This window comes from Pelodiscus sinensis, chromosome 25 (genome assembly GCF_049634645.1).
Source record: "Pelodiscus sinensis isolate JC-2024 chromosome 25, ASM4963464v1, whole genome shotgun sequence".
NCBI lineage: Eukaryota > Metazoa > Chordata > Testudines > Trionychidae > Pelodiscus > Pelodiscus sinensis.
In genome coordinates this window covers 10266853-10284375 of record NC_134735.1, presented here as the reverse complement: position 1 = coordinate 10284375, position 17523 = coordinate 10266853, and the positions used below count along the sequence as shown (strand labels likewise).

Genomic DNA, 17523 nt, shown 5'->3' with positions numbered 1-17523 from the left:
CCGCCCCTTGGGCTTGTACCTCACCGCCCCGCCACCCTTCGCCTCCCGTCGTGGAACTCGGCAAGGGGGGCAAGGTGGTGATGTTCACGGCTGGGGGCAAGGCCTGGAGCTGCTGTCACACCACATGTCACTGCCCCGCCCCCCTTCACCTCTCGCCGTGGCGCTCGGCTGAATTCTACACCACTCAGCCGGGCTGCCGTGGGGGAGCAAGCGGAGCAAGAGGTCATTTGGGCTCCCCCCGACGGCCCGGATGAGTGGCACAGAACTCAGCTGAGTGCCACAGCAGGAATCAAAGGGGGGGGGCCGGGGTGTTGACATGCAGGGTTGCCAGGTGTCCAGTTTTCTACCGGACAGTCCGGTTTTCGCAATGTCCAGTATTTTCTGGTTCTCTGGCTGGGCACTAGACAAAAGCCTGGTGGGGGCGGGGGAGTGGCTGGGCGGCGGAGCGCGATCGGCACTGGGAGCCTCTAGTTGCCTCTGGGAAGCAGGGGAAGCTCTGTCCCTGCTCCTGAGGGCTGTTCCCGCGCGTGCTGGAGCCACCACTGGACTTGCTTCTCTGGGACCATGAGCAGGGCGGGCAGCACCCTGGGATTTGCACGTGCCCGGGTGAGTCTGGCTCCCCGCCGGCCGATTCCCTCTCCCCGCCCCCCACCAGCCAGTTCCTCCTCCCAATTTCCCATGGTCAGCCTCGCTGCCCCCAACCCGACCAGCTTTGCTTACCGCGGGCCACCCCACCCCCATTCTCCCCTGGCCAGCTACGCTGCCTCTGACCTCCTGCCCCGAGCTCTGCTTCCTGCTCTCCCCCCCTCCCAGCCAGCCCTGCTCCTCTCCCGGATGGTTCCTCCCTCCTCCCGCCCCCGATCAAGTGTGTCCAGGTATTTTTTTATCCTACCTGGTAAACCTAGTGATGTACACGGCGAGGGGGTGGGACTGTGTATGTCACCGCCCTGCCCCCCTTCCCCTCCCACCGTGGCGCTCGGCTGAGTTCTGCAGCGCTCAGCCGGGCCACCGCGGAGGAGCAAGCGGCACAAGCTCCCCTGGCCCAGAAGTCAGCCAAGCGCCACGGCGGGAGGCAACAGCGCCCCCCAGAAGCAAGACGTAACACTACAGCATTACAGAGTCACAGACATTGGGCTACTATATATCTGATGTGATGTAATGTAGATGATGTAATGTCAAGCGTGTCCGGTATTTTTGTTGAAACCATCTGGCAACCCTATCATCATAATAACTTGATCTTGAATATTTGAGAGTTTCCAAGAAAGGACACTGTTGTGAGGTCAGGTGTTGGAATCGAATCCACTAATTTCTTAGCAAAAGAACTAGCACCATGAGATTTGGAGCAGAGGTGAGCTTGGGTGGTGTGTTTTTCTCTATAGTTTAGCAATTGCTCTTCTGTAAACAAAGCAATATTTGAGCTGACTCCAAAAAAATGGCTTGGTACCAAATCCTTGTATTTAAACTCAGTTTTTTCCTGATTCTCCACGCACAGGGCTCTGAGGAAAAAACCATCTCAGATAAACTGCATGTTGCACAACAACATATACAGAACCCAGAGAAATATAATGAGCTATATCCAGGCTGTGACATTCATGCTAGAAAGTAGGGGTTGAACAGTTTATTAAGGTTAGTTATTCAGAATAAATAATTTAACCTAGGGTTGAACTCAGCTAACCCTCTGACATCTGTATTATTTCTGGAACCCACAGACCACAGTAAACCCTGGCCTAAAATAACTTCTACATGAGCTTTGGGTGAAACGAGACTAATCTGTTTGCCAAGCAATTTGTTCCAAAATGTCATTGTTACTTCCCATAACAGCAGAAATCTATTAATAATCATCATCTAATGTCCCAGCTTTAATATTTTCCCACATCTCACTCATGCTTGGGAACTCCTCTTCCTCCTGTCTTGGAATAGTGAACAAGGCAGTGAAAATCCTTCTATTTTCACCTTCCTACCTCCTGTTGCTATTACTTGATTTACAGTGCCCAAAAGTACAGGAGGCACCTCACAGACAACCCCTAAGCTCAGTCCTTGCTCCAGGCTGCTCCAGTATAATTGACGGGCTGCAGTACACACACCTAACGGGCAAGGGCAAGGAAAGACACAGGCTCTGGACAGAAGCGTTGGAACAGTTTGGGTCCTAGAGGTGCTGAGAGCCATGGAACCTGCATAGCCGTGATTCCCAAACTTACTTTTCTCGTGACCCAGTTGAAAAAAATCATTGCTGCCGGTGACCCAACATAATTTTACTGGAGTGTGGGCTCTGGGGTGGGGCTGAGGAGGGAGGTTTGGGGCAGAGGAGGGGGCTCCAGCTTGGGGGGGGTGTCAGGATTAGGGCAGGAGGGGCTTACCTCGAGCAACTCCCGGTCAGCAATGCAGCAGGGGGGCTAAGGCAGCTTCCTGCCTCTCCTGGCATTGCAGACCATCCTGCGCCCCAGAAGCAGCCAGCAGCAGGTTCCCAGCCCATGGGAGTGTGGAACTAGCGCTCGGGGCAGAGGCAGTATGCGGAGCCCTGTGTGCTCTCTCCACCCCCCCATCTAGGAGCTGGGCCTGCTGCTGACTGCTTCTGAGGCGCTGCACAGTCTGTGGGGCCAAGACAGACAGGGAGTTGCCTCAACACCCCTACTGAGCCCCCTGCAGCAACCAGACCCAGCGCCCGACATTCCACCGCCCAGTGCTGGGGCGCGACCCGTCGTTTGAAACCCCCTGCTAGCTGTGATGGAAACCACTTCAAGCCAGGGGCTGCAGCACCCCTCGTTCCAGCCTCTGTGGGATGCTGCGACTGTCTAGCTGATTGGAGTGGTTTCTGGCAGACGCTCCTTCCCGTACGAGTGACCAGACTGGGTGACTCCTCAGAGCGAGGAATGCAGCGGAGCGCTCAGACCTGCCCTTCTGGAGGCCTAGTGCCTTGGGAAGAGTCACGTCCCAGCTTCTCCATTCGGGACTGCCACACAGAGACGCAACGTCAGCCTCCCTCTCTGACGTCCGCTCGACAGGGCCTACCCCCCTCTGCCTCTCGGAGTCCTATCAAGGCAGAAATCCGGAGCTAGCCGGGTGGCTGACTCACATTGGTGGGACGGGGCTCCCTAGGGAAGGGGCCTGCCAGCTTGAGAGACCACCCCCTGCTGCTGCCAAGAGCAGCCTTCACCCCAGAAGAGCTCTGCCCTTTGCATGCCAGGCTGTTCTGTGCTCTGCAGCAGGGCTGCTTCCCGCCAACCTGCCGGGGAAGGGCCTGTGGGTTTAATAGTGTCTCCCTGTCATGTCACTGTCTGGTAATAAAGAAATCAAGTCAGACTGTTTGCCAACACCCAGCGTGCTGCCTTCTCATTAGCCATAATGAGAACAATTAGCTCTCCCCGCGGCTTTCCCTCCGGCCAAAGAGCAGCGCTCGCGGCACACAGCGGAGGGGAATGCGGGAGTTTGCGACGTGACCTCCGGCCTGGGCCGAGGGGCAGCAGCTCCGGTCCAGCCCAGCTAAGGTGTGTCTACCTGGACGGGTCTTTGCTGTAGCTGGTGCCGTGGCTGAGAGATTCCCCGTGGGGCCATCTGCTGGAGCAGTTTGAAACGCCGTCTTCTTGCTAGGGAAGGTGGCTTGTGTGCCTGGCTCTAGTCTGCGCAATGGGGAGGACAGCTTAGTGCTAGCCATCCCCACCGGCTGCCAGCTGCCGGCCAGCTGGAGTGGGGGGAGATTCTCGCATGGGGATGGTGAGCTGATGCCCAGAGGCCTGGCTGGTCTGGGTCACCAAGGTCTCTGTAGCCCACCAGCCTTCAGCACTGTCCTTACTTTGCTGAGAGGGCCCTCTCCTGGGGGCCTGGGTGGGCAGGTGATCAGGTTCCAGCTGGCAAAACCTGCCTCCTCCTGAGCAGGGGAGTACGTAGCAGCTCTGCAGGGAGGCTGATTCTGTTGGGCGCTGTCTACACTCCGTCCCGCACACCTCCCCCCTCCTCCTGGCTTTCTGCCTATTGCCTATTACGCTGGGCTCAGACCCTCCATGGAGGTAGCAGGGAAGGGGGCTGGGCGTGAACGCTCCCTGGGGGGGAAGGAGGTGTGAAAGGTTTAAAGACACGAGTGAGAGAGGGCAGCTCTTTTATAACCCCCTTTTCCCCAGACGCTCGCCTGTCTCCTGGGTTCTGGTCCAGCTGCAGCCAGAGCTCTCTGGGGGCACGGCCCCAGGTTGGTGCCTTCCACTGAGAACCTGCTCAGTCCCCTCCCCCCTCCCAGCCACCTCTCACCCGAGGCTGAAGGGCCCGTCTCCTCTCCTTGGAAGTGCTTGCAGCATCCCCCCTGGGGACAGGCAGCAGCTCATGTTTAGTTTAAATCAACCCCTTTGAAGGGAACCCAATGGCAGATTCTCACGCGCTGGCTGGTCTGAGCTGGTAAGGCCTCTGTGCTCCAGAAGGAGGATAAAGGGAGGCTGATAAAGGAGGACAAAGAGAGGTCTGGCTAACCTGCCTCTGCTCCTGCTCAGCCTGCCCCTTCCCCTGATTCCTCAAAGCCCCCATCGCTATGTCCAGGTACTCAGCATGACAAGACTTGGCCCTCAGGCAACCCCCTCCCCCCCAGCCAGCCATGGTGCATTTGGGGGTCATTTAGCACCTTCCAGATTGTCCCTCCAGTCTGGCCCTCCGATATCCCTTTGGGACGCCGGCATCTTTGTCCAGCCGTGCCAGTGACTTCCCAGGCCTGCTTGCAGGCCATGCGGTTGCACACCCTGGTCCCCTGGATGCGCTGGGCTCTGGCACTGTATTCAACACTTCCCCTAGGAACACGCATTGCAGCATCTCTGAACGTCCGACTGTAGCCGGACAGGGCTGCCTGGGGTACAGTCACAGCCTGCCCAGCGGCCTGTCCTCTGGAGAGGGTAACTCAGGCAGAGTGAGGTGGTGGCAGGAGTGCGCTGGCTGGTGTCTGAGGGCGAGCTGGTATGTCTGTGCACCCAGCGCCCTTTGCTGGCTGCAGTGCCAGGCCTGCTCAGCCGTCTATTTTCAGCCCTATCCAGGGGGGGCCAAGTTTTGCTGCAGGGTGATTATTGATATTAGTCACACCCTCTATGCAGCGCTGGGCTCAGACCCTCCGTGGGGGTAGCAGGGGAGGGGGCTGGGCGTGCACTCTCCTTGGGGGAAGGAGGTGTGAAAGAAGATTTAAAGGCACGAGTGAGAGAGGGCAGCTCTTTTATAAACCCTTTTCCCTGGACGCTCGCCTGTCGCCTCCCTTAGTTCTAGCTGTGTTGTATTTGCCTTCCTTGTAACTTTTCAGGGTAATTTCTATTAATGAGGCCTCTCGAAAATGTTTTATTTTCACTGATGGTTGAACATTTGGCTGCTGGGGCCCAGGGGCACTGCAACCGACAGCTGCTCCACGGATCAGCTAGAGGACAGCTGTCAGTCTAGTTAAATCTCCCCTGTTTCCTTATTTCCTAGGATCAAAGAGATCAAAGTTACTCGACCGTGAAAACCACCTCGACAGCCGTGACAGTCAGTAACCTCAGGCCTGGCACGCTCTACGTCTTCCAAGTCCGGACGGCATCAGCCCAGGGTTATGGAAACTACAGTCCTGGCATCGAAGTGGAAACCTTGGGGGAACGTAAGTGCTAGGCGGGCCGGTGGTGTGCGTGTTGAACACCGAGCATACGGGAGGGGGGGAGCAACCCTTCTGCTTGTGGTTTGTGCTGCCGACTCAGCTGACTTAAGCAGTAGAGGCTGTTCTGGATGGGGGCCTGTCCCCGAAGGAGGGCGCCAATCCCTCTGTTGAGCGGGTGCCTATTCCTTCACTCCGAGGAGCCTGTTTCTTTCCAGTGTCTGAGATTTATGCAGTGCTAATGAGAGCTGCTGGCTTGACAGCCTTGCAGGCTGATGCCCTTGGACTGTCCACAGAGTAAGTGCAGTAAGGACAGGGGCCCCCATGCTGCTTCTGTCCGGCCTCCTCGGCAGTAGGAGGGGAGAAATTGGCTGAGCATCTCTGGGGCTTCTCCTGAGGCTGACGAGGGGGATGCTCGGTTGTGACGTGGCGTTTTTGTGACGACACCTGGAGAGATCCCCCCTCCCCCAGTTCTCTTACACGGGGGCTGCCGCACCACTGTCAGATGGGAATGACAGTCGGTCACAGCCAGCTGAACTGTGACGGGCACATTGTCTGTCTTTCATTCCTCTGAGCCGGGCTGTCTTCGTGGAATGCCACTGAAGGGAGCGTTCGATTGCACTGTCGTCCTGTGGAAACCAAACCAGGGTCCTGCAGATCAATTCACATGGAAGCAGAGCTGGTCCCGATCCGTGTCCAGATCCGAGCTGGTCGTTGTACCTCAGTCGGGCTTGCTCCAAGCTGCATTTAGGGTGTCTATCACATTGCTGACTCGTGGAATCAACTTCACTGGATTTTGTTGCGGCCTTTATGTTTTACAGTTTCCATTCCAAACTGTTGTCAAGAACATCTTATTTCACTGTCTCACGGCAGGGTGGGGACAGCGGTAGGTAGCCGGCTCAGTATGAACTTCTGCAGATTGTGTTTAACAGGGCTTTAAATTGCCTCCATTTACCACACGGAGACATTTTCACAACAGATTGAATCCAATGAAAACGGCCTCTCGAATGGGGCTGTCTCGGAGCTCTGTTCAACCAGCACAGGAGAGGAAAGTATCGAACTACAGATTAAACCTCTCAGGTCCATGACTCTCTGCTCTGGCCACATCCGTGCTGCAGCAGGACCACGGGTATGGCTGGATTAGAGAGCCCCGGCTGGCCAGTTTCAGGGGCTGGGCTGGTGGTGGGGAATGCAGCCCCAGCCAAGCCGTCAGAGCAGGGAGCACAGCCAGGGACAGAGACAGCAGGGCCTGGTGCCCCCCGTGCGATATGGAAGACAGCCCCTAGCTCAGTGAGAGCACAGCCCCATCAGGGGTGGGGACAGCAGGGCCAACAGCCAGGAGGGGAGCCTTGACTTGCCCTGATCTGGCAAAATCTGTGGTTTGGGACCACTCAGGCCCCATGGGTGCCAGACCAGGGAGGTCCTACCTGTAGTGTGTCTCCCCTCAAAACAGGGCTATTTTCTTAGTGCCAGCTAACAACAGAAGGATGAGTCCACCACGGCTAAGAGCTAAAGGTTCCTCTACTCCCTTCTGTTGACGCTGGTTTTCCCCTCCACTTGTGCTGGCTCTGGCACCAGAGCAGCCTCAGCACATGAACTGTAGACATAATGATACCAAACAGCTCGGCGCCCCCAGGAGAAAGTTTCTCTCCATCTTTGCTAGAGGAACCCAAGCTGGCTTAGCAGGAGGAAGGGCCGAGCTTGGAGAAAGGGAGGCCGGGAGCATGGCACGACTTCGTCTTCCGGCTTAGGTCCAGAGGCATGTGCTTTGGAAACAAGCCGCCGCTCTCCTTGTGAAATTAAGAGTTAAAAATCCAGCCCTACGAAAACAGCATGTTGAGCTCCCCTTGCTGCTTTGACGCTAGCTATGGTGACTCGTTGCTCCCAGGCCTGGCCTGCCATCAGGCAGTCTGTGGGCTGCTAACAAGGGATCAGCATGAAAGTCGCTTCTTAGCATGTAAAATGCATCCTGGTGGAAATCTCTTCTGCGCGGCAGCCAGCAGGGCGAGGTTGCGGCGTCTGCAAACTGCCGTTTAGGGCAGTGGGCTCTCAACCTTTCCATCCTATTGCACCCTGTTGAGGAGGCTGGTTGGTTTTGCATCGCCCTGAGTTTCATCTCCTTGCTTACAAAATCAGACATTAAAAATATGGATGTGCCAACAGGGGTGGGGAACCTAAGGCCTGGGGGCTGGGGGCTGGGTGCCTGGAACTGGCCTCTGAGGGTTAAGGCTTCCCCGCATTATTGGGGAATCCACACTGGTGCTCCAGCCTTCCCCCTCCCCCTTGCCACTTCACTGCGGGGCTGGAGCACACAAAATCTACCACCTGGGCTTCCCTGCTTTGGTGCGTGAGGAAAATGTGGGGAGTGTCTTTCTACTTCTCAGTCGAGGGCCACATCAGCGAGGGTGTGAGGTTTTTTTCTTGTGTGTGTGTGTGTGTGTGTGTGTGTGTGTGTGGCCCCCAATTGATTGTGCTGTGGGTGAGCAGCCCCCGACCCAAAAAAGGTTCCCCTCCCCCATAAGACTGAACAGTGGCTGACTTTCTCATTTTGTCCGCCTGAAATTGTACTTGGCGCTGACTTCGCTAGTGCTTTTTCTGCACCCTGGTGTAAAGCGAGGCAGATCCCTAGATGAGCTGACGATGGACCCGTTGGAAAACTCCTGCATGTCCCATGGGCTACGTGTCCCCCTGGGGTGCCCCTGTGATGCACCTGCATTTTTTGGTTGAGCAACAACAACAAAAAAAGGACCAAAAGTTGTTGAGTAAAAAAAACCCAAACCCCTCACGAAACGCAGTGGGGAAGAATGTCCCAAGTGGCCTTCCGTCTGAGAAAAACAGGGTCTTTTTTACCAGGCTCATGCTGCAAATACCGGACTGTCCAGTCCAATACCGGACACCTGGCAACCCTACTAACGGAGGCTGTAAGAGGGGACCTGCTTTGTCCCCTTTCTTGGTTCTTTATGATGCAGAAAAAGCCTGACAGGTTTTCATCCTGGTGTTTTGCCCTAGAAATACCCAGAGTTTTGTTCCCTTCTCCGGTTGCGTTTACGATGAGCCCCTAGTGTTTAAGCAGCCGGTGATGCAGGAAGTGCTGTCGGGTGCCCTGGAGCTTGGTGCCCTGGCACGCTAGGTGTGGGCACATGTTGCCAGGGCCCTGCCCTGGGCGCTAGATTCCCTGATCCCGTTGGGGAAGGGATGCAGCACCAGCCAGGGCCCTGCAGGCGGCTCTGGAGTTGTGTGCAGAAGGGAATCCAGGCCTAACCTCTCTCCCGCTTCCCTCCGTGGCAGTGACGGTGGTGTCGAGGGAGCAGAACCCTGTCGTCATCATCGTGGTGGTCGCCATCGCTGGGCTGATCGTGCTGGTTTCCATGGTGATCGGCGTGATGATCTGGAGGAGGTGAGCAGCCTTGACACCTCTGCTGTTGTGCACAGGGTTAGAGACCCAAGGGTTTCCCGGGGCGGCTTGCTGGCTCGCTGCAGTTGCTACTCCTAATGAAGCAGCTGGGGCCTGGGGGGCAAGGGAAAAAGACACGTCTCTGTAGCAGCCACGTTCTGCCCTGTGGATTGCATGTGTGACGACCTTAGGGTCAAAGCCACTCATAGGAGGCCTGCGCAAGGCTTAGAGCTGGACCTCTGCACAGGGATGGCCTTCACCTTCCTGTGCCAGGCTTGGACTAGTCAGTATCTGTGCCTGGCACCCGGTGGGGATACAGGGCTTGGGAACCGAAAAGTGCTTTGGCCATTCCCGTGTGATCTGTGCGCACAGCCCGGAGCAGCGAGTGGCATTCAAGCTCCCCTGGGAGCTGGCTGGCCAGCGGTCAAACCCATCCTGCGTCTGACATGGCCCAGGCTGTGCTGTGATTTTGCCATGCTGGAGATCAATCTTCTGGTGTTTGATTTAGTGGGTCTAGTTAAGACCCACTAAGTCGAACACGGATGGCAGCTCTGGTTGGCGCCGATACTTTTGGCAGTTGCAAGGAGTAAGGGAAAGTTGACGGGAGTGTTTGCTTGTCGGCCTCCCTCTGTGAAGAGGGTGCCAAGCTCGACTTAAGGTAAGCCGACTCCAGCTATGGAATGTACGTAGCTGGAGTTGCATACCTTAACCCGACTTTCCATGTCTAGTGTGGATGTGGCCTGAGTCATTTTACTGAGGTCAGAGGGGCTACGGGTACGCACAGTGGGGGAAGCTGAAACTGAGCTGGGTCTGCAGCCAGCGATCTAATGACGTGACTGGGAAAATGAACCTGGAGGGCGAAATCTGAGAGAATTTGCGTGCTGTTGTTGATAACAACTAAACCCCCAGGATTCTCTGCATTGCTTTCAATGTGCCCACCGTGCTGGCCAGCCCTGGGGACCTTCAGAGAGAGCAGCAAGAGTCTCTGCAGATTCGGCTACTGTCCCCGGCTAAGTCTTGGAACTGCAGCCGTCTTACACCCTCTGTGGTTTGGGCACTGAAGGGCGTGCGTAGCCAGTGGGCTCCATTGGGACACCTCCACGCAGGGTGAAGCGCTTCACTTTTCCAGCTAGTAAATCAAGGATAGAAATTCCTTAAAGTTAGTTTATCATTTTTAGAATCTCTGTTTCTGGCAATCTGCTGAATCGGGGCTTTTCGACAGCTCAGGGTATCGATTTGGCTGGGTCTTGCCCTGACGTGTACGGCTGGGTGAGACCCAGGCAGCTGGAGTTCCAAACTGCATGGGAAAGTACACGAAGCGGATAATTGTGCTATCTTCGGAGCCACTCCCGCTGGTCTCCGTTCCTCCTGCCAGGGCTGCTGGCACAAGGGAAAGGGTTCGGAGCGGCGTTTGCTTTCATCTGACAGATGGTTCCGTGTAACGAGCTGTAATTTTTAACTTAAAAGATTAAATTGAGCCCCAAATGAGCGCAATTGAAAGGGAGAGGGTAATAAAACATTGTAAGTGCAGACTCGTGTGTTGTGTGACGCCAGGCCAGGGGTGGGAACAGCCCCTTCGCTCGCTTCCAAGAAGTGCACCTCCTGGGCAACCCCAGGCCCCTTGCTGCCGCAGCAAAGGGGGCTCCGGAATAGCTGGGCTCCAAGAGCCAGGCTCACGCTGGCTGCCGCAGTTCAGCTCGGAGGGCGGGAAGGCTTGATTCATGGGTTGCCTGGGCAGGCGGCTCTGATGCAAGACTCTGGGGTCGCTACTTTGGAGGGAAGTCCCTTCCTGATGTAAAGCCCCTCCCACCGGCGTGGGGCAGGTATCGGCGGGTGGGGGGGCGGAGTTTGAAGTTGCTGGAGGAGCCGCAGGGCGTGGCATTGGCTGTGCTTTCAGTTTATTCACCAAATGGACCTCCTGGAGACAGAGGCCACCTGACGCCTGGCAAAGCCTCCGACTCCTGCTCGGTCCTCACTGGGGTCCGGTTGCCTGAGACGCCGGCAGGGCAGCATCAGCCCCAGGCGGAAACAGCTTTGCCATGGGCAGCGGGGGGTTGCGGCTGGTGCCGGGCGTTCCTGTGGGATGCAGATGTCTGTACGAATAGGAGTCCCTGCAGGTCCCAGTGGGAGCAGGCTGTTGCGCTGATAGCGTCATGCCTGAAACCCTGATGTCTTAGTGGCTTGCTGCACGGGGGAGAGTCCGTCCATCCAGGGTGCTTGACCCGCGTCCTCACTAAAACAGCAAGTGGAGGCTGAGATTACAGGTGTGCGGGCAAAGGCGCTTCTCTGCCCTGTCGCAGGATGTGCCCATCTGAGTGAGCCACAGGACTGAGCTGGCAAAAGGGCTCAGTGTGCCAGGCTAGCGGGCACAACGACCGGCGTATGGAGCCCGGGGTGCACTTACTGCAGACTGGAAAGGACCCGAAGATGCTGCTCTGTCACCATCCCTGGGACGGGACTTCGGGACTTGTCTTGATGCTGCTGCTGCTTGGGATTCGACCTGCCTCTTGCTGGCTGCCACCCCCGCCCAAGATCCGCCTGTGCCCACTCTGCGTGGCTTGCCCCCAGTCACTTGCTGCTGGGCTGCAGAGTCACCCCTATGCTCTTCCACTCCCACAGCTGGAGCTGCAGCTCCACATTCAGTCCCTGCTTCAGCAAGTCTCTCCTGCTGGGGTCAGGACACAGAGAGCCAAGGGGCTAAAGGGGCAGGTTTGTTTGGCCCTGGCAGTACAATATAAGAACTAGGGGTCACTAAATGACATGAATAGGCAGCAGGTTTAAAACAAACCAAAGTAAGTTTTTCTTCACTCAGCGCACAGTCAACCTGTGGAACTCCTTGCCAGAGGATGTGGTGAAGACTAGGACTTTAACAGGGTTCAAAAAAGAGCTAGATAGATTCACGGAGGTTAGGTCCATCAATGGCTATTAGGAATGGTGTCCCTACCCTCTGTGTCTGGAAATGGGTGACAGGGGAGGGATCACATGAGGATTATCTGTTGTGTTCCCTCCCTCTGGGGCTACTGTTGGCAGACAGGATACTGGGCTAGATGCACCATTGGTCTGTCCCAGTCTGGCTGTTCTTACTTATGGCAGCTGGCTCCTTGGGCTGGTGCATACTGGGGGGCTGAACGGTGCTCACAGGCACTGTCACGTGGGGCTTTGTATCCAGGGGAGAGTCGCACCCCAGGGCCTAACGTGAACATTTGCGTCTCGTTGCAGACAGTGTGGGTACAGCAAAGCCAGCCAGGACGGAGACGAGGAGCTGTACTTCCATTGTAAGTGCCACCCGGCCCCCGCGCTGGGTCAGATCGCGTGGGGTGTGCGGGGTTGATGGTTGTTCATAACCCTGCTCTCTGCTGCGCGGCCGGAATCCTGCCTTTGGATGAGCTGTCATCCTGTCTTATCCCGGAGAAGCCTCGCTCAGCACAGCACGGCTCTCCGGAGACAGCTGGCTTGACAGCTTCATAAGCCGGTGGCCGTCCTTCCTGCACACGGCGCGCGGGCTGCTCGGGGAGGTCGCCGGCATGTCACAGGAAATGGAGATGCTTTCAGCTTTCTCGAGGGCGTATGAATTATTCTGTCAGCTCTTCACATACAGCGCCGGGGGAGCGGGCGTTTGTTTGCTGGGGCCTCTCTTGGTTCTCAGGCAGGGATAATTTTGCAGACACCAGTTGTCAAAGGCAATGCAGATGTCAGAGCTGAGGAGTTTATTTGATTCCTGGCATATGCCGGTGAAGCACACGCCTCCTCCGCTGCTCCCTGCCGCAGAGCCCGGACGCTTGTCACACAAGGCTTTGCGGCGGTCGCTGCAGGGGAAGAGGGGGTGCTGCGGCCGCGGTTTCTTGGGCTACCTGTCAGTGAGGCGGGAGGAGGGGGTTGCTCCTGGTGCCCTGCTCCGAAGCTTGGGGGCGATCGTTCCCAGGCAGAAGGCCGTAGGACCCGCATGCATTCTGTGTGCTCCGTGGAATTGTGTTCAGCAGACGGGGGAATGGCCTTTGCTGCCGGTTCAGCCCCCCCGGGAGCACCACTTGCAGCACACAGCCCCTGCCTGTTGGGAACGTGCAGAAACGCAGCCAATTCTTGGCCCCGCTGGGTGGAGCAAGGCTGAACCCTGAGAGCAGGGCACCCGGCACTGTGGAGCTGGGAGCAGATGCTCCAGGAGCAGCTGAGCCACCATGCTCCTGTCCGGGCATTTAAAATGAAGGATTACAGGGGACCCCGGGAGTGGCAGCGCCAGTCCCCACCAATGATTCTGCTAATTATTTCCATCCATGGGCGGAATGAATTTTGTTCTGTGCACTGCGGCATGTGCGGATGGGCACCACCAGTAGAAACACTTGCTGCCAGCTGTGGGCGCTCTGCTAATCAGCTGGGCGGTATTGGAATATCTGCTGGGTGACCGCCCAAGCGCACAGCTTGCGAGGAAGACTGGGCCCCACTAGGGATGTAAGCGACCGAGTAGCCAACTCCCTGATAAGCCTAGGCTTATTGGATAGTCAAGTCACCCCCCCCCCACCCTCTGCCTCTGTATCAGAGGCAGCAAGTGGGAGAGAAGCAAGAGCCGGTGCTGGCGGAGGACCAGCTTTTGATCTCGGCGGGGGACAGGGGAGGCAGAGGTGTAGCAGGGGACCCGGTGCAAGCCAGGACTGCTTGCTACGCCTCTGCTTTTTAAATGTAGTAACATCCTGGCACCTCTTACTACATTTAAAAAGCAGAGCTGCCGCAAAGCCCCTTATTGACTAATCCCATCAACAGCGCGATTCGCTTACTAACCACCATTTAACATCCCTAGTCCCCACTGGGAACGGAAACTGCCATTTAAAAAGGAAACCGGTTAAACCCTGTGTTTAACCAGTTAACCATGGAGCCGCCAGCCACCGACCCGCAGCACGATGCAACGGGCCTGGCCAGGCTGGAGCAGCCCCGGCCCGTGGTGCAGCAGGCTTACCTGGCCCGCCACACTGCGGGCTGCTCTGGCGAGGGCAGGCCAACCCTGCGATGCCACAGGCAGGGGCTGCTCCAGTTAACCAGTTACTGGTAAGGTGCTTACCGGGTAACCAGTTAACCAGTTACCCCTTTACCTCTCTAGTCCCCACCTGGGCAGTGCGACGTTCTTTGTACCCGAGTGGCTCTCAGTGCACGTAGTTCTCCCGGACGCGGTGCCCGGCATTACCGTTTAGCAGACGGTGGTGGCCTGTGGGGGAGGCTTTCCAATCCGTGCTGCTGTCCAACGCAGCTGCCGGTTATAACGAGCCCTGCTGAAGGGCTCGGCCACAGAGACGGCTCAGGTAGGCGAGGATCCACCTGGAGGCCGTCGTCCCTGTTTGGGCAGGGCTGTGTAAGAACAGGCAGCGGCAACGGTTCCCTTTTCTCCCGGGAGGAGCTTGGGAGCAAACTGCCAGGCTATGTCTACACTCGCGGCTTCTTGCACGCGTCATATGCAAATGAGGCTAAGCGTGGAATATTGTCGAGCCTCATTTGCATACCTAATGAGCCACCATTTTTTTCAGAAGAGGCTCTTGCACCAGAAGGAGTGTCTACACTGCCCCTTCTTGCACAAGAAAAACCCTCTTGTGCAATGCCGTTCTTCCTGAAAAGTAATAGGTGTAACGGCGTTGCGCAAGAGGGTTTTTCTTGCTCAAGAAGGGGCAGTGTAGACGCTCCTTCTTGCGCAAGAGCCTCTTCTGAAAAAAATGGTGGCTCATTAGGTATGCAAATGAGGCTCGGCGATATTCCACGCTTAGCTTCATTTGCATATTACCCGCGCAAGAAGCCGCGAGTGTAGACACAGCCTTAGAGCCCCGCCTCTCAGAGGGGTTAGCTAGTGCAGCGCGTCATGCCAGGAGGCTCCTGCTGAGGTAGATCAGGGGAGAGGCAGCGTCTTTGTTCCATCAGTCCTGGAAGCAAAGCTCCTCCTGCACTCAGCTCCCGAGAGCATCCCAGCCGTGCTTCCGGGCACGTCCTAATGGCAGCTCTGACCAGCCCTCCCTGCATGGCGCAAACCTGCCGGTGGCCGCCGGGGCTGCCTCTCTAGAGGGGGTCCGTGGTAGCGCGGGCAGGAGAGGAGCTCGGAGGGTGGGAGCAGCGAGGCCGGGACTGGTTCAGAACGGCGCTGTGTCGATGTGCCGGTAGCCTCAGCGGGGAGGAAGGCCTGGTCCCTGGCCGTGGGGATTGTTTCCATAGACAACAGTGACATCGGCCTCCCTCACTTCATTGCATGTCGTTGCTAGCGCAGAGTTGGGCTGGGAATGGTTAAGCAGTTTACCCTTAAATGCATGAAGCTTACCGGTCCCGGTTAACCGGTGGGGCTGGGGCAGCTTCCCGCCGGCCGTGGGCAGGGGGCTGCTCCAGCGGCAGGTGTCGGGGGCTGGGAGGGGAGGTTTAACCAGTTAACCAATGAAATGGCATTTTACATCCCCAGTGCGGAGAGGCGAGGACGGTCCATTTGCCCATGGTCGTTTTGGGCGGTGACTGAGGGCAAGGGCCTTGCGAAGGTCTCCCCAGTGCCGGCGGGGCTGGGAACAGCCATGTGTGTACTGTAGGCTGCTTGCCCCTTGCTACTCAGACAGGAGACCGTCTCGACAAGGGGCCCCAAACAGCCCTGCTGGAGGATCGAGGTTGCAAGGCCCCAGGGACGTTATTGTCGTCTCGGTCTTCGTTAAGCTGATCTTTAAACAGCAAAGATGTTAGTGGAATTAACTCCAGATGGAGGCTGTTGCTCCAGGTCCGAGCCCAGCTCTTGTGGCTGCAGAGGCTGGTGCCTGGCGCGCTGGGTGCTACCGAATGTTTGGTGTCTGTGTTTGCTGAGTGCTCAGCTGCAGGAGTTGGATGGGCTGGAGACGAGGAGGGTGGTCTGGAGGGGGTGGGGGCTGGAGGAGGTTGTTTTGCAGAGCTGGCTGGGAAACCAAAGGGCAGAGCTCCTGTGGCCTACCCTCTGCCCCCTTCCTCTCCTGTCCCCAGCTCAGCGGGATCCTGGCTGGGCAAATGCTGTGCAGAGGTAACACACGGTATCTTCTCACCCACGCTCTGCTTATTCCCCCTCTTCACTGCAGTTAAGATCCCAACCCGGAGGACGTACATTGACCCCGACACCTGCGAGGATCCTATGCAGGCCGTACACCTCTTTGCCAAAGAGCTCGACAACTCCAGTATCAAAATCGAGCGGATCATTGGAACAGGCAAGTGTTCTCGTTCGAGAGGCTCCTGGGGCGCTCGGCAGAGAGGCATCCCCGCCGGGCTGAGCACGTCTGTGCCCCAGGGACACACTGATCCGTGTGAAGAGGTGGCACCATCCTCGGCGCATCGGATGGGCGCTGGGTGTGGATCTGCAGCCTCATAGCAGCTGGATTTGAATTCCTCTTTCACAGGTTGGCGAGGGCTACTTCCCAGCGGGGTTCCCAGGGCTCTAGGAGGCTAAGGCAGGATTTCCAAGTCACAACCTGCCTCCCAGCTCCACTCTTCCTCAGCCTTTGCCCTTGGGCACTGGTCCTCAGCCAGACCACCCCTCCAGGAGCTACAGGGAGTGCAATGAGAGCTCACTACCCCACCGGCAGGTGCTGCTGGGCTGGCATGCTCGGTGACATTGTTCACCCCACAAAAACCCTTCCACAGTCTCAGGCGAGTGTGGCCCAGCTCCGTATCACCCCTGGCTCGGTCTGGCCTCGGGCTTTGCCAGGCACAGAGCCCCCATGCAGCTCCTGCCATTAGCAGGGACGTGAGCAAAACTGTAAATCCAATCGGTGAGCAGTGCGTGGTGACAGCCGCCAAGAGGTTTCTGTCTGGAAAAGCAGAACCGTGTGGCCCATGGGCTAAGCTCTCCGGCCATTGTCTGGCCCCCTCCTAGGGAGCCAGGAGGGGGGCGAGTACAGAACAGATCCAGAAGCTGGGCAATATCCAAGCCCCTGCCTCTTCCACTCTGGGACCAGAGTTCCTCCTCCTAGGGGTGTAAAATCCCAGTTAAACGTTAGGTCGACGTAATGTTCAACCGATAACCGACCACATGGGATCCGGGCTGGGGGCCGCTCCAGCCTGGCTGGCTAGCCCCCAGCCCATGGGGCTCTTGCCTCCAGCCCCGTGCTGGGGCTGCCTGCTGGCTCCTAGTCCCCTCGTGAAGTCTGGGGTTGCTGCTGGCTCCCAGCTCTCAGCCCCTTCTGGAGCAGCCCCTGACCAAGGAGGGCCCCCTGTGGGGCTGGAGCAACCCCCTGCCCAGGCCAGGTGGGGAGCTGCTCCAGCCTATGTCAGTTAACCAGAACCATTGAGCATTACCCTTTTAGGGTAACCGGTTAACCTTTCGCATCCCTACCTCCCACTGCCCAAGAGGAGCAAGAGACAGCGTGTTATCCATATTTTGGCTTGCAAATACTTAGGAGGTGCCAGACACTGCCAGGATAGGGCTGTATAAGCACTTGGGGAGTAGAGAGATTGTGCAGCACTCGTGCCTTGTCTAGATGACAAAACAACCCACCAAAGTGTTGCAGCTAAACTGTCCGCCCGGAGGCTGCGGCTGTGACCGTAGGGCCTGAGCCGGGGGGGGGGGGGGGGGTGG

At 57.3% G+C, this 17523-nt stretch overlaps 1 protein-coding gene across 1 annotated transcript in view; it reads left to right on the top strand.

Annotated features, from left to right (window-relative positions):
• Window positions 1–17523, top strand: part of EPHA10 (EPH receptor A10) — a 147453-nt gene that overhangs the window by 104207 nt on the left and 25723 nt on the right. Inside the window, exons 7-10 of the mRNA XM_075908666.1 lie at window positions 5428–5590; window positions 8873–8981; window positions 12198–12253; window positions 16031–16156. Of these exons, the coding sequence (XP_075764781.1) occupies window positions 5428–5590; window positions 8873–8981; window positions 12198–12253; window positions 16031–16156 (454 nt within the window). The remainder of the gene's footprint in view (window positions 1–5427; window positions 5591–8872; window positions 8982–12197; window positions 12254–16030; window positions 16157–17523) is intronic.